The sequence below is a fragment of the Leucoraja erinacea genome, chromosome 3 (assembly GCF_028641065.1).
Source record: "Leucoraja erinacea ecotype New England chromosome 3, Leri_hhj_1, whole genome shotgun sequence".
Classification (NCBI taxonomy): Eukaryota; Metazoa; Chordata; class Chondrichthyes; order Rajiformes; family Rajidae; genus Leucoraja; species Leucoraja erinaceus.
This window is the reverse complement of record NC_073379.1, coordinates 83,519,847-83,539,415: the sequence shown is the minus strand read 5'-3', so window position 1 is coordinate 83,539,415 and position 19,569 is coordinate 83,519,847. Positions and strand designations below refer to the sequence as shown.

Below are 19,569 nucleotides of genomic sequence, written 5' to 3'. Positions count from 1 at the left end.
TGATGAGTCGCAATCGGTCAGCGGAACCACTCCTCCCCCGACACAGCGATCGAAAGAGTACAACACCTGATCGAACCACCACGACTCAGATCCTCATAATACTACAATCTAAACATTCAAACATTCTAATTCAAACACCCTTTTACTTCAATTATCTAAATCCTTAAACACTCACACAAGCAGCAATACAAATAGCGGTCCGCTAACACACTCTAAATCTTAACTTCTAAATCTTAATACACTCTAAATTTATTTACATACACGGAATATTTACACTATTCGGATCCGATAACAACACAAAAAGCTAGAATTTTACAATTTACAAAAATGATTTAAAGTGCTAGCGCACAGTTTACAAACACTCGTTTACGAACAGTTTACAAACACTCAATGCCGCGTTATCACTCAGTGAACCTCTCCCTTTGATACCGAAGATTTGCCCCTTCCTAGCTTACTCTTTGCTGAGGGATACTACTCCTAAATGACTCCCGAATGTTACTATCCTCATGCTAAGTATCCTCACACTAAGGGGGACCGCTATCCCTCCTCTTTAAGTTCTACAGAATTAGGGGTACCCTTCACATTCGGATTACTTTTCACCAAGTAAACCAGGTTCCCGTCTCTCAGGTATTCTTCGCTATCAGGCGCTAATCAACAAGTGACCAGAGGATTACTATTCACTTTTGATCAACCGCTATTTGGAATCGATCATGGACATGCACAAACTCCGAATGTTTTATCCACAAGAATTCGAATTCTACCTTTCAGGCAGAACTTCAATGTGAAATTCTGTATTTGGAAATTTGATTCTGCAAATTTAGACTCGTTCTCGAACTCCTAGTTTTGGTGCGTATCTCTCCACATATGCGGGCTCGCTGATTAAACTGAATTGCCCAATGAAAAAGTTTCAAATGGACCAGAGCATCCTCAGCCAAATTATACTCCATCCACCAGTACCTTTTACGAGGTTCCTCGTCTGTCACTTCAGGGAGGGATTCAGACTCCTTCACGCAGATAACCCTCTCTGCTGGGCACTGAGGGTTCAGTGCCTAGCCTCTTCGTGCTGGCAGTCGTCGATGCCGATTTTCAGAATGCGCTTTTCCAATCAGCGCTACCGGCAAATATAGGTCAATACATAGGTCAGACCTATGTTTCAATACCCCACCAATTGGATACCAAATCTGAATCTTGGGCCACCCCTCGCCCAATGATATGAGTCAGGCTCTCGTTAAAGCAGCTGCAGTCTGCCAACTACAACCACGTTTTGGGCTACTCCTCGCCCTGTTTTACGGGCCCCTAACCCAAAGGAGTGCTAACCCCCCCGTGCTTGCTAGAATGTTTCTCGATTGGACCCTTTCTCAATGATCGATCCGCTCCGACTAACGAAGTGCCGAAAACCAATGCGAAAACCACACAGTGGGCCAGATTTCTGCACTCGCGATCGAAACAGCTCAACACCCTTGATCATAAACTTGTATTTGGGGGTCTGTTGAGATCCCGGATGAGCCCCCAATGTAAATTGATCGTTCTAAGCTTCCCCCCAGTCTAGTTTCAGTCAAAAATCACTGAGTCAAGCATTTGAGCATCTAAACTTTATTTTGACAAAACACAATTACAGTTCCCACTACTGTACCTAACCACCGTGGGTTTGATCCTCATATCTGCCTGACCAAGCCCTCTAGGCCTCGCTCAAACAGAAGGTCACGCAGTCCTAAGAGCTCTCCCAGACGATCGACGCAGGACCTCGTGGCAGCGGACATTTATAGGTCCCCGGACCCCGAGGGGCTGAACCACATGGGGGTGGTCTCTTTACAATCCAATTACAAACATCGATTAACCCCATACATGACAGACATTTCCCTAACCCAATAATACAGTGGCTAATACATTGTATAAGAAAGAAACCTCTAGAAGGAAGCAAACAAGAACAAACATTGAAACATGTGCCCTGAGATTCAAACAGTTTCTCCAAGGCTCAACAGTTCAACCAATCATCAATTAACAGGATGACCACCTTGTAACATTATTTATACTATTTACAATGCTTTTGCATACCAGTCTGAGCCTAATCTGACTGGCGCCAATCAAAGCCTGTAAAGCTCAGCTGATAAGGGTTAAGGAATTCTGGGATCCTCCATTTTATGGTGTCTTTAATTTAGCCAATACTAACACTAGTATAATCAAATGGATGGGAAAACCAAGGAGCCACTATTAAAATTGTTTTCTCCTTTCCATTAACACGTTTAAATCATCATAAAAATAAGAGATATGGGTTGGGGGCTAGTTGATTGAATGACATGGTGAAAACAGTTCTCTTAGACTGAAGAAGGGTATCAACCCAAAACATCAACCATTCCTTCTCCCCAAAGATGCTGCCTGTCCTACTGAGTTACTCCAGCATTTTGTGTCTATCTTTGGTGTAAATCACCATCTGCAGTTCCTTCCTACTCATTTTGTCTTAAAATATGTCAACCAGACTTGGCAAGAAATGCTCAATATTTCTTTAATCATTACACATAGAAACATACAGTGAAATTATTTTATTGCATACAGTTCAGTAAGTTATTACTGTACCTAAGCACAATCCCCAACCAGTACAAAGTGCAAATAGTCTACTGAGACCACAAACAAGAGTCACCAGATTTTTGCCATTTTTCAAAGTTCCAGGCCACGTACTCGGTCTCCTGGAGCAGCGCCCAATCCAGGCGAGCCTCAGGCTGCTGCAGAGTCCCCAGAATAAATCTCTGCACAGCCCCCACTAACGTCTATACAATTAAATAAACAGGTAACCTTCCCCTGAAAACCTTGTCAAAGCAAATCGATTTCTACAAATTTAAATGGATGGAATTCATAGAGCACCTATCAAAATCTCAGGAAATCATAAAACAATTTTGAGCAAATTAAGTCCCACTGATGCTTAATTAGTGCTGTAATATAAGAAACATAGCAGCTGATATTCTTCACTATGAGCTCCCATAATCAGCAATAAATAATTGGCAGATAATCCGTTGCTTCATATAATGAGTCTGAATGATAAATATTGGCCAGGATAAAAACCTTCGGTCTTCCTCAGACGAGTGCTCTGTGACTGTTTTACACACATCTGAGGGAGCAGAGAGGAGCTTGGTGTAATGTTTCACCGAGAGATATCACATTGGCCAATGCATTATTTCCTCAGCAGTGCACTGCAGTACGAATATGGATATTTACACTGTGTGCTTACACGACGGGAATATAAACCAATCAGAATGACAATATGAGAACCTTGATCCTGAACTACATATGTAGATGTTGGAAATCTGCCCTTACGAGTAAGGCTTCCATCGCAATCAACCAACAACACTCCTCATTCACGAATCACCACAATTGAAGAGCTAACGAGCAATGAACACCCTAAATTTATTCTGCAGCACAACGTTTTCAGAGGTTGGAAGACTCTGGTTTTGGTTGCACAAACACCTCATCAGTGGTTACCTCACGCAGGACCCTACACACATGGATAGATGAACTTTCTCTTTAGGAGTTCCTGACATGGGATAATGAATGTGAGTACATTTTCAGGGGGTAAAAGTCCAGCATCCTGTGATTTTCTGTTCATTATTTTTTAACGGCTCGTACACTGCCAGAGGTGATGTTTGCCTTGCAGGAGCTCTGTGCAAAGATTCAGAGTTGGCCTTCATGCAGCTGAACGTTCCTAAAAATCATTGCTGCTCACTGCTGTGGTGCAGTTTTCCGAGAGTCATTCCAATTAGTCCAGACCTGTGCCAAGAAATGGAGTTAAAAAGGTGCAACATGTAGTTGTGAAAAGAGAAAAATGTGTTTATGCGCCACACTTGCAACACAGGGCCATGTTAGCACATCCTTTTTTTCCAAAGCATCAGAAGAGGTGCTATCAAAAGAAGTGAAGCTCTGGAGAGTTACATTACTTAATCCTCGAGAAACCTGTCCCACAAGAGAGGTCTGCAATGAGTAGGTGTACTTAGTTGTCAGAGCTGTGCCAGTATTAAGTGGACTTGGCTCCATAAGGCAAAAAAAGGTTTGCAGACTTGACAAGGACAGATATGGTACCGCCTAGAGTGTGTGGGTGGTCAAAATAAACATGCTACAAAGTGCTTTGTCCCACTCAGACCACTTGTAGGTGCTTGCCAACCATTCCCATTCTTCATAATGGTAAGCTGCAGCTTCAGGTGAAGTTCTTGGAATAAGTTTGCCCAGGAATTTAAGACAAACCTGGCAAGATAATGCACATTTGTGAATTATTTATGTCCAGAATATGCTGCTGGTTCAGCTGGCGGATTGCAATGATTTGTCCCATTCCCATCCTTCTTCCTGGAAATTGATGCAGACTGTTCATGAACTTTGTGCCATGACCTGGTATCCATTGGGCAGCTTACAAGCTAAAGATATGAACATTGCATTCTTCAATTTTAGGTAATACACAAAATCCCCAACCCACCTGCCCTTTTCCCCCCTTTTATTCGCTATGCCCTACTCTGATGCACATCCATTTCTCCCATCATCTGTCCCTCCCCCCCCCCCCCCCCCCCCCCCCTCCCCCCCCCCCCCCCCCCCCCCCCCCTTTCCTCTCTCCTCCCATCTCCTTCCAATTGTATTATTTCCTCTGGCTTCATATTTCACTACTCCTCATTAGATGAGTTTAGTTTAGCTCAGCTTAGTTTAGGTTAATTTAGTTCATTGTCACATGTACCGGAAAGGCTTTTGTTGCATGCTAACCAGAGAGCGGAAAGACTACACATGATTATAACCGAGGAAGCTACAGTGTACAGATCTGCTGCTGGAGAAGAGGTTTCAAAGAGTGGAACGATTGTAATGTGTGGTTGCAGATCAATTTCTGGGATCAACAGGCAGAGAGACGTCTGGCTTGGCCGCTATCTTGGAATGATTAGCTTCTCCTTACCTGACAGCCCTTCTGTATTCTTTTCATTTCTGACCTTTGTCCATCCATTTGCCAATCAGCCCCCTCCCCCCGAACCTGTATCCACTTGTAACTTGCCAAGCTTTGTCTCCCCCCTTCCCCCTTTTTCCCTGCTTTCTCCTCCCACTACAATTAGTCAGAAAGGTCCTGACTTGAAACGCCACCTATCCAAGTCCTCAAGAGATGCTGCCTGACCCACTGAGTTGCTCCAGCACTTTCCTTTTGTAAACTAACATCTGCAGTTCCTTGTGTTCTCATATCTATACTATTCCCACCTATGCAACATTGCTTAACCCTAGTCCCTGTTTTAGCTCATCTGTTGCTCATCCACTAGTCTTGATTATCCCAATACATTTCTGGCTCATTTCCGTTTTCATATGTTCTGAAAATCAAATGTTATCTTAAATTCTCTTGTTTCTGTTCTAATTTATGTTAAATCCTTGTCACCCATCATTCCAATTGAACCAAAGCACAATTAAAACATTCTCATTCTTGCCCCATTTTCTTGTTCACTTCTGTCTATATAATCTCCTTCAGTCCCCTGCACTCCCAGAGACCTACTCTTCTCCAATTTTCCAATTCTGACTTCTTGAAGGTTCTAACATAATCTTTCCATCATTGCAGCTGTGTAATTCCATCCCAAACGCTCTCTGCCTCTCTATACACACTAGAATTTAGAAGATTGAGGGGGGATCTTATAGAAACTTACAAAATTCTTAAGGGGTTGGTCAGGCTAGATGCAGTAAGATTATTCCCGATGTTGGAGAAGTCCAGAACTAGGGGTCACAGCTTAAGGATAAGAGGGAAGTCTTTTAGGGCTGAGATGAGAAAATCATTTTTTACACAGAGAGTGGTGAATTTGTGGAATTCTCTGCCACAGAAGGTAGTTGAGGCCAGTTCATTGGCTATATTTAAGAGTGAGCTAGATGTGGCCCTTGTGGCTAAAGGGATCAGGGGGTATGGAGAGAAGGCAGGGATGGGATACTGAGTTGGATGATCAGCCATGTTCATATTGAATGGCGGTGCAGGCTCGAAGGGCCGAATGGCCTACTCCTGCACCTATTTTCTATGTTTCTACTATATAAATGAAAGTGGCCAATGTTGTTGCCATGTCTATAATATCTAAACTCTAAAGGTATGTTCATGTGTATGTCACACAACCAATTGTTAAAGGCAGCAAATTTCCAGTCCCAAAGTGGATCCCACAAATAGCGGAACTATAGAGTCAAGTGCCTCCCAAGAAGCCAGATCCTAGTGGCTTCCTACATTTCCGGCTCCATCAGTTTCAAGTCCTAGCATGGGTTTCATTAGTGAGGTTGACAGTGGAGTACATGATGACGCACAGCATATATAAGCAGGAGCAGATGCAGGTAGGAGAATGGTGCAGGAATTTTGCTGCAGAGGTTTATGTCCTTCAATTGCAGAGCCAAATATTTGTTCCTCTGAGGTTCTATGTTGTTACTGTCTAAATAGCATCATTTTATACAATCATTTGAAATAATTTGAAGTACTCTCCTAGTTTTGGAAGTGGCTTGAGGAGGACACTAACAACATCCATGCATCCAGTGAATTGCAGCTTAATAACAGTTACAGTTTAATGGGTTCCAAATCTCAGGATTTAATTCTCCAAATACTCATCCAATATTATCTTAAATAAATCAAAATATCTTCTAAGAAGGAGGGGAAAATTTGGTTTCCATCTGCTCCAACATGCCTTACCTAAGTTCCTTACTAAATAAAGAAGCACGCAGGCTTTATTTAGTCGTAGCTGAGCTGACTCCCCACATCTGTTCAATCAACAAAAACTGCCCTTTTCCTCCGACAAACATACTCTATACCATTTGTATCTCCTCCTCACTTCAGTCGAGGCTGTAATTCATGCCTTTATCACTCTGAGTCTTGACTTTTTCTGTGTTCTTGTATCTGGCCTTTGCACTTTCACTCAAATGTCTAAATTCATTCATCAGAATCTTGCTAGACCTCATTAACTCCATGAACCACTGAATCCCTTGAACAATAATTGACCTCTATGGCTTTGTCCAATTTAATGTATATTTAAGAGCTTTGGGAATACTTACAGGGCTAAAGATGACATATAAATGCAAGGTGTTGCTACGATTAAGGTGTAATATTGATGTAAGATGTTGTTATTGACTGCTTCATCTAATCAGTCCCAGAGGGGTCCTACCCCCTTTTGCTGGACCATTACTAGATTGCCATCTGTTTTGCTTCAGCTTCTCTTTAGAACTCTTCCAAAATTCTTCCATCAGATCTTTTCCTTCCCTACTTTCAAAAAAATATTCTAAAAATACTTCATCCACCTAGTCACTAATTGCCCTTCACTTCCTCTCTCCTACTCAGTGCATGCATTCCACTCTGTTTGGTTCAACACACTTCAAGACACCTCTGATAGCGTGAAATAAAATGTAAGTGCAAATAATTGATGGCTAACCTGTGAGTCTTAAATAGACCTTGGTTCTTTATTGCTTCCAGAACTAATGCAGCCTTTCCTCACCTTTCTTCAAATTAGGGCTGATGTACATAAACTAATTCAAAGCCCAACTCATTGTCAATCGCATTACAATAAATTCAAGAAACAGTTTAATCAAAGCATTGTGCTGGCTGAGAAAAGCTATTGAATAATTAATTTCATTAAGAATGCAACTATCATTTACTTTAACACTTAGCAGATTAGGAATGCTTTTATGAAAGGGAAGTGATCTTCAACTATTGTTCACGCCAGTCTGCATCAAACTACTATTTCTTTGCAATTGATCAGTATAAATGGATCGATATAGTCCTATTCACTGTTTACATTGATACTGGGAATGAGGTAGCTGAGAGACGGTGGCTGTGAATTTGTAACAGAAGTTCTTCTCTGCCCAAGATAGACAAAAAAAGCTTGAGTAACTCAGCGGGACAGGCAGCATCTCTGGAGAGAAGGAATGGGCGACATTTTGGTTCGAGACCCTTCTTCAGACTGGTTAGGGATAAGGGAAGCGAGAGATATATACGGTGATATGGAGAGAAGAAGAACAACGAATGAAAGACATGCAAAAAACGATGATAAAGGAAACAGGCCATTGTAAGCTGTTTGTGAGGTGAAAATGAGAAGCTAGTGCGACTTGGGTGGGGGAGGGGGGGTAGAGAGAGAGGGAATGCTGGGGCTACCTGAAGTGAATCAATATTCATACCACTGGGCTGCCCAGTTTGGAACTACAAGATTCAAGAGTGGTTAAATGTAATTTGAAATGGGGCGGCAATAATGCTGCTTTAAGCCTCTGTCCCACTCACGACTTAATTGGCGACCTCTGCCGAGTTTGCCCTTGACTCATACTTGCCGCATGGTCACCACAAGGTCGTAGGAGGTCTTCATAACTCTTCCTCATGCTCGTGAGTGGTCTCCGCGTTCTCGTGGCCTCAAGAAGGTTGCAGAGTTTTTTCCAGCCTGATAAAAAATGTACACGAGTAAAAAAAAGGTTGGCATGGAAAAAATTGATACTTTTTACTCGTAGGTAGGTCATAGGTAGGTCGTAGTAGGTCGTGATGGTAGTCGTAGGTAGTTGTAGAGAGTCGTAGGTAGTCGTAGGTTGGTAACTGGCCCGAGGAAAAAAATGCAAACATGACATAATTTTATCATGTAATCATTTTCCACTCGTAGCTAGTCGTAGTTGGTCTTAGGTGTGGAAGACTGAGGTCGAGGGGGGTTGTATAAGGTCGTAGACATAGTCGTAGCGGGTCGTAGACATAGTTGTAGGTCATAGAAACATAGAAAATAGGTGCAGGAGGAGGCCATTTGGCCCTTTGAGCCAGCACTGCCATTCTTTGCGATCATGGCTGATTGGCCCCAATCAATAACCCGTGCCTGCCTTCTTCCCATATGCCTTGATTCCACTAGTCCCTAGAGCTCTATCTAATCTCTCTTAAATCCATCCAGCGATTTGGCCTCCACTGCCCTCTGTGGCAGGGAATACCACAAATTCACAACTCTCTGGGTGAAAACGTTTCTTCTCAACTCAGTCTTAAATGACCTCCCCTTTATTCTAAGACTGTGGCCACTGGTTCTGGACTCACCCAACATTGGGAACATTTTTCCTGCATCTAGCTTGTCCAGTCCTTTTATAATTTTATATGTTATGAAAAATGACCACATCACCTCGATCCTGGCCTCTCTCCACTGGCTCCCTGTGCGGTTCCGTATAAACTTCAAGATCCTCCTCCATGTCTACAAAGCCCTCAATGGGCTTGCCCCCACCACTCCACATACAGGCCCCTCAGATCGGCCAACTTGGGGTTGCTGAATATCCCACGGTCTAGGCATAAGCTCAGGAGCGACCACGCCTTTGCGGTTGCAGCCCCTAGGCTGTGGAAGTTCATAATAGTTCCAAGCGAGTTGGTGCAGTGTGGTTCTAGAGCCTGATGGTTGATGGGAAGAAGCTGCTCTTGAACCTGGAGGTACTGCAACAGCCTGGTCCTAACATGCACAAAAAGATTAATTAGCACAGGTCAGGGGAGAGTGTCTTATTTTGATTTCATGGTAGCACGCGTCTGACTGTGCCATAAAAGAGCCCTATTATAACAAAAGTTGATGGGCATTGCAGAGAAAACATTTTTACCTCGGTTGTAGCCTTACCTTGCACACAGGAAGATTGTTATGGTTTTTGGAGATCAATTATCCCAGCTCACAAAGACATCACTAAAGGGGTTCTTCAAGGCAACTTCCTAAATACAACCATTTTCAGCTGTTTCATCTCAGACGTTCCTTTCATTGTAAAAGTAGAAGTGGGGATGTTCTGACTCTAAGGCAGCATTATGGCACAGCTAATAGAGACACCGTCTCACTGTGCCACAGACCTAGCTTCAATCTTGACCTCAGGTCAGGACTCTTGCTACTCTTGGTACGGAGGTTACCCCTGTGTCTGCAAGTGTTCCTCTTGGTGCTCTGGTTTCCACCCCCACTTCAAAGATGTTGGCCACCGTAAAATGTTCCTACTGTGTAGGGTTGGTGGAATTTGGGGGAAATTGATGTGAAAGTGGGGAGAATAAAAAATGGGAATAAGGTAGGATTAGTGGAAATGGCCGGCTGTTGGTCAATGCAAGTTAGTGGGTCCCTGAGACTGTTTCACACTATCTCGCTGTGGCTTTTCAAAGATGAATTGTTTTGGTCTATGATATCACCGGCATTTCTGGTATTGATTTTTCACCTTTATCTGTTCCACAACAAACAATGTATCAAGTGACTGGATTCACATGTAGTCCAGACTGGTAAAGATGGCGAATTGCCTTTCCTAAAGGACAGGACTAATCCTCAAGTGTTTACTGATACAGATTAGGTTAGGATTAGGGTTGTACAGCCTGATGGTTGATGGAGAGAAGTTGTTCCTGAACCTGGCGGTGATGGTCTCAGGCTCTTGTATCTTCTTCCCGATGGTAGTAGCAGAAATATTAAAGTATAATAATGAAATAAGCAAAGAGATGGAGTTTACTTTCGTTTAGTTTAGTTTACAGATATAGCACAGAAACAGGCCTACTGGCCCACCAAGTCTGTGCCAACCAGCAATCCCTGCCCTGCACATTAACACTATCCTACACACACTTGGGGCAATTTATTTTTTATAATTGTATCGTCAATTAGCCTACAAACCTGTACGCCTTTAGAGTATGGGATGAAAGAGGGATACAGGAGAAGATCCAAGCAGGTGACGGGGAGAATGTACAAACTCTGTACAAGCACCCGTAGTCAGGATCCAAGCCGGGCCTCTGGCGCTGTAAGGCATCAACTTTACCGCTGTGCCACCGTGCCACCCGTAAAGATTTTGAGTTAGGAGTAAGAGTATGTGGCAGCACCTCCGGGAGTGCGGTGTGAAAGAGGTGATTGGTTCTGGCAATTTCACGGTTACATTACTGAGATTAGTAATTTTAAAGTTTTACTTAATCCTTTCAATTTAAAAGTTGCTCTTGTCATGGGATTCAATCCGTCCCTGAACCAATGGTCAGATCTCTGAACTGCTGTAACTTTACCCTACTATACCTGTTTTGTTTTTTCCCCCCACCATATCTCTTGTAAAATGCTTAGGAACGCTTGTTGCTTGAAAGATACCATATCAATGAAAGTTGTTCTTCTTTTGCCGTACGTGTGTAGAGAAAAAATGTTTTCGCAAGTTAATATGATATCTTTCCATCTCTACCACCCATGATTATCAGGGCTTGCTGAGAAAAAAACACTCAAACAGCAGTGAGAATTCTATTTAAAAAAAATAGAAATCACACTCTGATTTCTAGTGGGTACAATAGTTCAGTACAAGCTGAGTACAATTCAGTGCAAATCATTAAAGAAAAGTTATTGATTTGGGAAATCAAGTAATTTGGAAGCATAATATTGACAATATATTTTCTACCATTATGTCAAAGCATCATTGAGGTAGAGTAACGTCAATTTGGTTCTGTATTTGGTTACATTAGAGTGTTCATGGACAAGCCAAATTGTGATATTGGGAAAAGGATAGGTAAGAAAAATATTGGGTGTTATGCACCATGTCGTGTGTCAGTGAGTTCATACAGCATTTGCAAGGCAACATGCGTTAACAATTTAAAGTGTAGTTGGAGCTGGACTGGCAGGAAGAAACATGGGGTTCAAATACCATTTACTCTGGTTTGTTTCAAATCAACATACTTCAGACCCTGTTAAAGTAGCTTGGCAATCTGATTGATCTTCCACAAACCTGCAATTTGAGTAAGCCCATTGCCACTACTTCCAGTAACAAAAAACAAAACATTTTAATTTTGAATTGAATTTTAAAAAATACAACAGGAAAGAAACAAAAAAAATTACCAAAGAAAATATCAGTTCTATTCTATTTTTGAAATGTTTACACTATTCCAGAATTACATATTTAAAAGCAGTGATGCATGAAATTAAACATGTTTTTATATTTTTATTTATATGTTTGGAAGACAATACGTGTAATAAAAACATTTCCGGTCCGACCAGTCAATGACAGTTTATGAGAATGGAAGGGATTTTTTGTGTTTCAATTACATTGGAACCAATTGACAAAGCCAGCAAGATGTGCTCAATGTAAGTGTCACTGGGGATGCCAGATTACTGAATCACCCTGCTGGTGCAGAAATCTGGTTGTTGAACTCAGTCCAGTGCATTTTACGAGGAATTTCATCCACTGTTAGAAGAAAAAGAGAGATGCAAACATCGCCTTTTGACTATGAATCAGGGGAGAATGATATTTGGGTCTGAAACTGATATATACATCAGTTCAAAGACTGCAGCTCCAGTGCAAATGCTGGTGCAATTACTTCAACCTCAAAGGAGGGGCAGGGAGCCAGGATTTCAGCTCTTTTTTCTGGCAGGTGCTGTAGAGCTCACTCAAACCAAGAAGACAGACACATGGTATCAGATAATATGATGTGTTACAGGCGAGTTTATGAACCAAATTCTCCGCAGAGAGAATCTGCATCTGTCTGGCACAAACCTTTGTTGAAATTAATTATGAATTAAAGAAAATGACTGCTTGCGAAATATAGTAATATTAATGGATATAGAATATGAGACTTATATGGAGGAAAGAACTGACATCCATTGCTGAATGGAACTTCAATTCATTTTCTTCTGTATTATTGTCATGAACTTCCACATTACATTGTGGCAGGTAAATTATTCTGATGATCTAAAAGGACAAATGGGAATCAACTGTTTCAAGAATGAATACCGTTAAGCATGATTTATCTTCATCTATGTGAAGCGTGAAAACATAGTAAAATTGTGGAATGTATCTCATTCTGGTACATTGTAGAGTACCATTTAAGATTTGTCATTTAGCCTTTTAGACTGTAGAGTTTTGAGATACAGCGTGGAAACAGGCCCTTTGGCCCTTCGAGCCTGCGTCGACCAGCGATTACCCCATACACTAGCACTATCCTACACACTAGGGACAATTTACACACTGGGGCCTATTAACCTACAAACCTGTACGTCTTTGGAGTGTGGGAGGAAACCAGAGCACTGGAGAAAACCCACGCGGTCACAGGGAGGACGTATAAACTCCACAAGAAATTACCCATTGTCAGGATCGAACCCGGGTCCCTGGCGCTGTATGGCAACAACTCTACCACTGTGCCATGCCTCAAATACAATATTTGAAATGACCAAATACAGCAATCGGAGTCTAGGCAAATGGCATCTATTTTTATATATCTGTGGGAAGGAACCTAAAAATTGCTGTTAATTGTATTTCACAAATTATGGTTTGTTTCATTACTAGCAGATCAATTAAAAGGGAGTTCTGTAACCTCAAATTGTTATTGTCTCTGTTCATAATCTGATAGGAAAAAAGATTTATGACTTTGGAAAGCCTAAGATAACGTTTTTTTAAATAAAGCAATTATGTTTTACCACACTGATTGCATTTCATTGGCGAGGTAGATATCACGTTTTCATATTAAAACTAAACCTTCAGACGTTCCCTTTTGCGAGAGGTTTTGATTTAGCAAAGACGATACATAGTTGGGAGTGATTCATTAATGAGAACCAGGACTGGACTCGGGTTAAAAGTATTTGGGATGTGGTTTCTCCGGACATCAGTAAGGTAATTGTGAGAGCTTTGTTGCTCCCTTCCCCCACTCCGCTCTCCTTTGTAGTAAAAGCTCAGTGGAAGAAGGAAATGATCGCTGTTTACTGCACTGCCGTGAGCTCAAAATAAAACACGATCAACACGTCCAAACAGAAACATTGTTATCAGCCACACACATAGAAGGGAGGGGGAGGGGGAGGGGGGTAGTAAAGCCATTATGAAACAGTCAGTCCCACCTCTGCAGAATGTGTTCATAGCAGCAGGTGAGTGAGGCATGAAGTTTGCACAGTGCAGCTAATCGCGAGCTGCTGTTTGGTTGCCGACACTGAGGGCAATCGTGTGTTTGTGCAAGTTCACCCTGGCCGGACTCTGGCCACCAATTATTTCATACATGGAAAGATTGATTGTTGCGCACCCGCATTAAGCGGCCTTCTTAGATGATCTGCACTCGAGCAAACGTTTGCTCTGCAAATATTGTCGCTGATGTGTTATCTAGCAAATCGGGTAGGGAAGGCACGAAGGGCAAGGGCAAATTGCGACGAGGGAAACACGCACACACAAGAGTGGTCAGGCAAACGCCATATGATATTCGGTTCACTTGCCACAAATGCACGCACATATCACCCCGCAGGCAGTTGGTAGTTTGCAGACAGAGACAACACATGCATCCACCAGACACACATTTAACTCATGACTCAGGTGATTGAACCTGAAAGTAGCTGTGGCGTGTTCAAAAGAAAACCATATAATTTCATAACTGATTCTCGACGCACTTAATTGATATATTTAAGCCTTTGCGTTCTGGTAGAATAAGGCACCCATGCCAAGTATCAGAAGGTGCAGCCACAATGAGATTGCTTCCAATGGCAGTAAAAGGGAAAGAGGGACGCATACAAAAATACCAGCAATAGATTTGCATATATCAATAAAGACATAGACAGTTACAAAGACATGCACCAATATTAATGCAAATACTTCTAAGTCACATTGTTACGTGACAAAGTCATCCACCAGAAAGAGGACTACCAGACAGCGTAGACCACTAAAACGATACAGCGCGGAGTCATATGCAAAAAAACCCATACATATCAGGCACAAATATGATAAATGATGCATGCACAAAATAAACACCACAGCTCATATATCATTCAGGGACATAACAGGCACACATTTTCTATACATATACACAAGGGAAGAGTAGCTTCCACAAATGCAAGCAGACATATTCACCAGCCGTACATGGACACACTTAATAAACTTTGATCCACAGAAAGAAGTGTTGATTAAAATGAATGATCACAAAGTGGCAAGGCAATTTTACTTTAAGGGATCCTAGAGATTATCTCTAACATTTTTAAGCACTGCTAAATATCTCACACAGCTGGCCTAAAAAATATGATTTAACCCCTTTTCTTAATTAAACATAAAAATCAGTCTCCTCACCAAACAAGAACACCTACGAGAGAATTTAAGGAGACTTTTGTGTTTGGATACACAAAATGCGTTCTCTTTCCAACCACTGCACAATTAAATTAGCAACACTAAAGTGTTAACATTTGTAATTTGGGGACAACGAGTAATACCACAGAGGGAAATAATTCCACGGCATTGTAAAGCGAATATCTCCAGCTGTTGTGCGTTCAAAATGTTTCCCGTAGAAGTAATCACTTCAAAATATGTTTCCGGCTGCATAAGGAATAGTTATTTCTGGCTGCAATGTTCAGCATTTTTAAACTAAAATAATAATCGGAAAAATGGGTGAGGTGTAGTTTTTGTTACGATATGGAAACAAAGGACAGTTAAACCAAACATTATGAGTAATCTGAATGTTCTGCTTGAATAGGAAAGTAATTGAAAATGATCTGGGCAAAGTCAGGTCGCTGTTATTTTAAATCAGTGTGATGTTTATGATCCGGGTAGAGGATGCGTCTTATTATGAATTTAAGTGTCATGACCTAAAACTCCTGGATAAAGAATGTGTAAACTAAAATGTGTCCTGGTTATACTAGAGTGCTTTAGGTGTAAGTCGTTGTAACCCTTTGTTTTATGCAGTGGTTGGCGGACTAAGTACTTGGAACTGGTTCAGCTGGGTGTTTGGTTCAAGCTTTGTTGGCTGCCGCAGGCTGTGACGAGAAAGGGTGAAAGTAGCTGTTTTTTCTGGCAGTGTTGGCTAAACGCTCTACTGCTGGGAGTTGAACGCTCCAGTGCTGGCTCTGCTGGAAGCTCCTTTCACACACACAGACTAAGTTGACTCTTGTGCTGCAAGCTCAGCTCTCTCCCTCTCTCACACACACAGATGCGAAAATGCACAGCCAATGGCTGGGCTGAGTTCCATTAAAGCTGCACTCTGAGTGGCTGCAGGGCGAATGGCTGTGAAACAAAGGAGCGGAGCCGGGTCTGGAGCAGAGAGAGAAAAATAGAGTGTGAGAGAGAGAGAGAGAGAGAGAGAGAGAAATCTGCAACCCAGCAAAATACACATACACATACACCGTGAGGACAAGTCAGTACAACCAACCAAACAGTGAGCACAAGCCAATGCACCCTGCGAAAAACACATAGTGAGGACAAGCTCAATGCACCCAACAAAACACACCGATAGTCACACGGGCACGAGTGTGAACAAGCCAAGCAAAACACACCGCCACACAAGGACACACAGACTGTCACACCAGTGCAGGATCTGATTTAAAACAAAACAAAAATGCATTTCATTTCACACGAAGACCAGGGCAAAACCGAACCAGTATTGATCGTGAGTATATTATACAATGATCTTAAGTAAAGTTTTATCAATCACACCAGAGATCGCATTTGGCAAGAGAATTCTCTTTTCATTTTACTCGCCCTCCTGAGGTTTTTTTTGTGTGTGGATGAACTATAATTGAATAGAAATAGTTTGGATTCATTTTGTTGATTTAAAAATTATATCCGGTGCTGGTTCCCTATTTATTTTACGTTCACGATATTTTTTAGGTAAAAACAGAAATAAAAACAAAATGCTTCTCTATTGACTTTTGGTCCCCCGTAACATTAACCGTGCTAACTTGAGCTTGTAAATAGCGACAAGTTTTGCTGAAATTGACTTTAATAAGCAGTTACGACTGTCGATCACGAACGCTCCCCCCCCCCCCCCCCCCTCCGTTTTGTTGCTGATCTGAAAGGGGCAACAGCAGCGATCTTTAAAGGGCTGTACTTATTCTGATCAAATCCATAACAACCCCCTAAATGATTTTCGCCCCTATTCAAAACTGCAGACCAAGTTTTTTCACTTTTTTTCACCCTCTAAGGCAAGATCAGTTTTCTGATACGCTTGTCACCGATTTTTGTTCTCACGTCAAGCTACAGGGAATCTTGGATTCACGTGATTGAAGCCCGCACTGTAACAAAATAGCTGCTTTTAGATGGTTGGTTGTTGCAACCTCCCCCTTCAAATCCATCAACAATTCATTACAGCTTTTAGCTCTAAACGCCAGCTAATTAAACTGTGTAGCTCCTAATCCGAGTACAAGATGACAGAAAATGGTAAGCAGACAATCGTCAACGTTTGCTACAAACCGGTCCTAGATGTATACGATATATATTTTTTCGCTATCCCCTTCCTCCTCCACCAACCCCCTCCCTTCCCCCACCCTCAGGTCCTTGCTTTGTTGTATTTGAAACTCGATTATGAAATTACCACATGATTGACTGGCGTTGTTTCCCTCGCTTAATTTGTGTGTTTGACACTGTTTTGAGAGACGATGGTGCCACGTCCGGACAGAATGTGTAATCCAGTCCAGGTTTCTGCTATTTTTTTCCCTTCACTAATTTCTCCCAGGGTTAGCATATTCTGTCTTGTTTCAACCGGACGCCTGTAGATTTTTCCTCTTTTTTTCTCTCCCCTCTCTCCCTCTCTCTCTCTTGATGGCATAATTATTTACTGATTACGAAAAGTATGCGGTTAGGGTGGAATTTGAAGTTTGAAAACTTTTTTTTAAAATGATTTTTGGACCCGTGCACAGTTCTTACAATTAAATTTATATTCCCATGCAGTTTCTTTTGCTGCTGGTCGCGACGCGTGTGTGGACTTTTAATACATTTTTCGTTTGCTGGGAAAAAGGGAAATAATCTGTTCTGTGTGCCAGGAGAGAGGAGGAGGGGAAAGAAGTGAAACATTTATTTGGCGAGCTTTTAAAACGTTCCTTCCATTTCGTGTTGCACATATATGAACATAAGTTGTGCAGGGTGTATGGTGTCTGGCGAAATGTTGCAGATTCGCGAGTGGAGGGGTGGGGGCTGCTAATACGGGGAAGAGATGTTTAAATGAATGATTTAAAGGTAAGAGTTGCAACTACCCATGATGCATGCTCTTCAGACTTTGAATGGCTACACTGATCTTTGTCAAATAACCTCATTTGCGGTCACTGGGGCCACCTTGGTGCAGAGCTGATGGAGCGCGAACGAGTGGTGATTCATTTCAGTAATTTTTAAACGCGTCTCTTTTGCACTATGATAACTTCCTCGTGTGTTAGTTTTTCGCAAAGAAGATTTCAGCTCCGAGTTTTGCTGTTGCTATCGACTACCATTTGGGTCGGTGTGAAATTACAAATGTCAACAGGGAAAATGCGACTCTAAAGATCTACATTTTTTTTTTGTCTTTAAAAAAAATGTAATTGGATGCTTTAATTAAAATATTGGAAAGTTCAAACCAGAGCTACATGCAAAAGGATTTATTTAAATAGAAGAAAAAATGTTGGTCTTACCCAACAACCGATTTATTAGTCTTGTCTTTTTACAGGAAGTAATTTATTCGTGTGTGTGGATCGTGTGACTCGGAAATAAGGGGAATATAGATATAAATATATAAAATAAACATTTGGAAAGGGTGAAACACGTGGCGGAGAAGCGAATGTCATCCCAGCACCAAAGCAGTGAAGTTCATCCAATTTTTATCCAAGAGATCTCATCTTCAGGATGTCAATGAACAGTTCCATTGCTACTGGTAAATGTGTTGATGCGAGCGCGGTTGATACTTACGACAGTGGCGATGACTGGGAAATTGGAGTGGGAAATCTGATCATCGATTTGGAGGCCGATTTGGAGAAAGACAGGCAGAAATTGGAAATGAATAATTCGAGCAGCAATAACACCATTGCAACCAACTCCACCAAGGACTGCGGAGGTTTGGCTCCAAGTGGTGCTAGTGCAGCAGCAGCAGCAGCAGCAGCAGCAGCAGCCCTTTCGGATAGCCTCAAATTCACATCCTCTTCCGTCCAGCCTCCCCAAGGAAATTCCCACAAGGAGACTGGCAAATCCAAAGTGAAAAGAAGCAAAACTTCCAAGGATGCTAATAAATCTCTCTCCTCTGCCTCACTGTATGGGATTCCTGAAATTAGCAGTACTGGCAAGAGGCAGGAAGTTCAAGGGCGCTCTGGAGAGGTTTCTGGCATGAATTCAGCCCTGGGACAAACAGTTAGCAGCAGCGGCGGCAGCAACAACAACAACAGTGGCTGCAATAATATTAATAATAACAATAACTGCAACAACACGATTGGCAATTGCATTAAGAGCAAAGAAGAGAAACCGGGCAAGGGCTCGGGCAGGGGAGGCTCTAAGCGGGATAAAGAGGGTGGCAGGTCTCGCAAGGATAGCACTAAACACGATGTGGGGGTGCACCCGGTCCCGGGACAGCCCCCCATGTCGGTAGCGGGCTCAGCCGCAGCGCACCTCTTCAATTTCGGCTCCAAGGGCGGCAGCGGCTCCCTGCAGTGCGGCGGAGGCGCGGGGGAGACCTCGCTCCGAGTGCAGGACATCAAAACTACTCTGGAGCCGGGAATCCTCGGCTGCCCTGTCGCGGCCAAGAAAGAGGATGCAGAGAATGACGGAGACACTGCCCGACCCGCCAAGAAACTGAAAACCGAAAAGGTAACCCGTTATTTACTTTTCCGCTGTGTCGTGTTTGTTGTCGGATTCTTTTGCAAATAAAAAAAAAACACAACATCGCGCCTACTTGTGTGGATGTGAATGGTGCATATGGATGAATAATGCAAGAGGAGTGATAATGCTTGT

The 19,569-nt window shown here is 42.3% G+C and overlaps 1 protein-coding gene and 1 long non-coding RNA gene across 9 annotated transcripts in view; one reads left to right on the top strand and one right to left on the bottom strand.

The window, feature by feature from the left end:
- Positions 1-533: 533 nt before the first annotated feature.
- LOC129695796 (uncharacterized) lies at positions 534-18,675 on the bottom strand. The gene is made up of 3 exons (XR_008723229.1): positions 18,538-18,675; positions 8,231-8,384; positions 534-3,759 (listed from the first exon to the last, which is right to left on the bottom strand). It is a non-coding gene; the product is annotated as an uncharacterized LOC129695796 (long non-coding RNA).
- znf608 (zinc finger protein 608) overlaps positions 15,981-19,569 on the top strand; it is a 99,379-nt gene continuing 95,790 nt past the window's right edge. For 2 of the 8 annotated variants that reach the window (XR_008723228.1, XM_055633105.1), the window contains exons 1-2: positions 15,981-16,273; positions 18,299-19,425. Coding sequence is in view for 7 of the 8 variants with exons in the window: in XM_055633105.1 (XP_055489080.1) it covers positions 18,475-19,425 (951 nt within the window). In the remaining variant the exon portion in view is untranslated. Of the gene's footprint in view, positions 16,274-16,878; positions 17,044-17,246; positions 17,301-17,437; positions 17,839-18,298; positions 19,426-19,569 lie in introns of those variants that run through there. The other 6 variants (XM_055633103.1, XM_055633104.1, XM_055633106.1 and 3 more) reach the window with 6 other exon arrangements.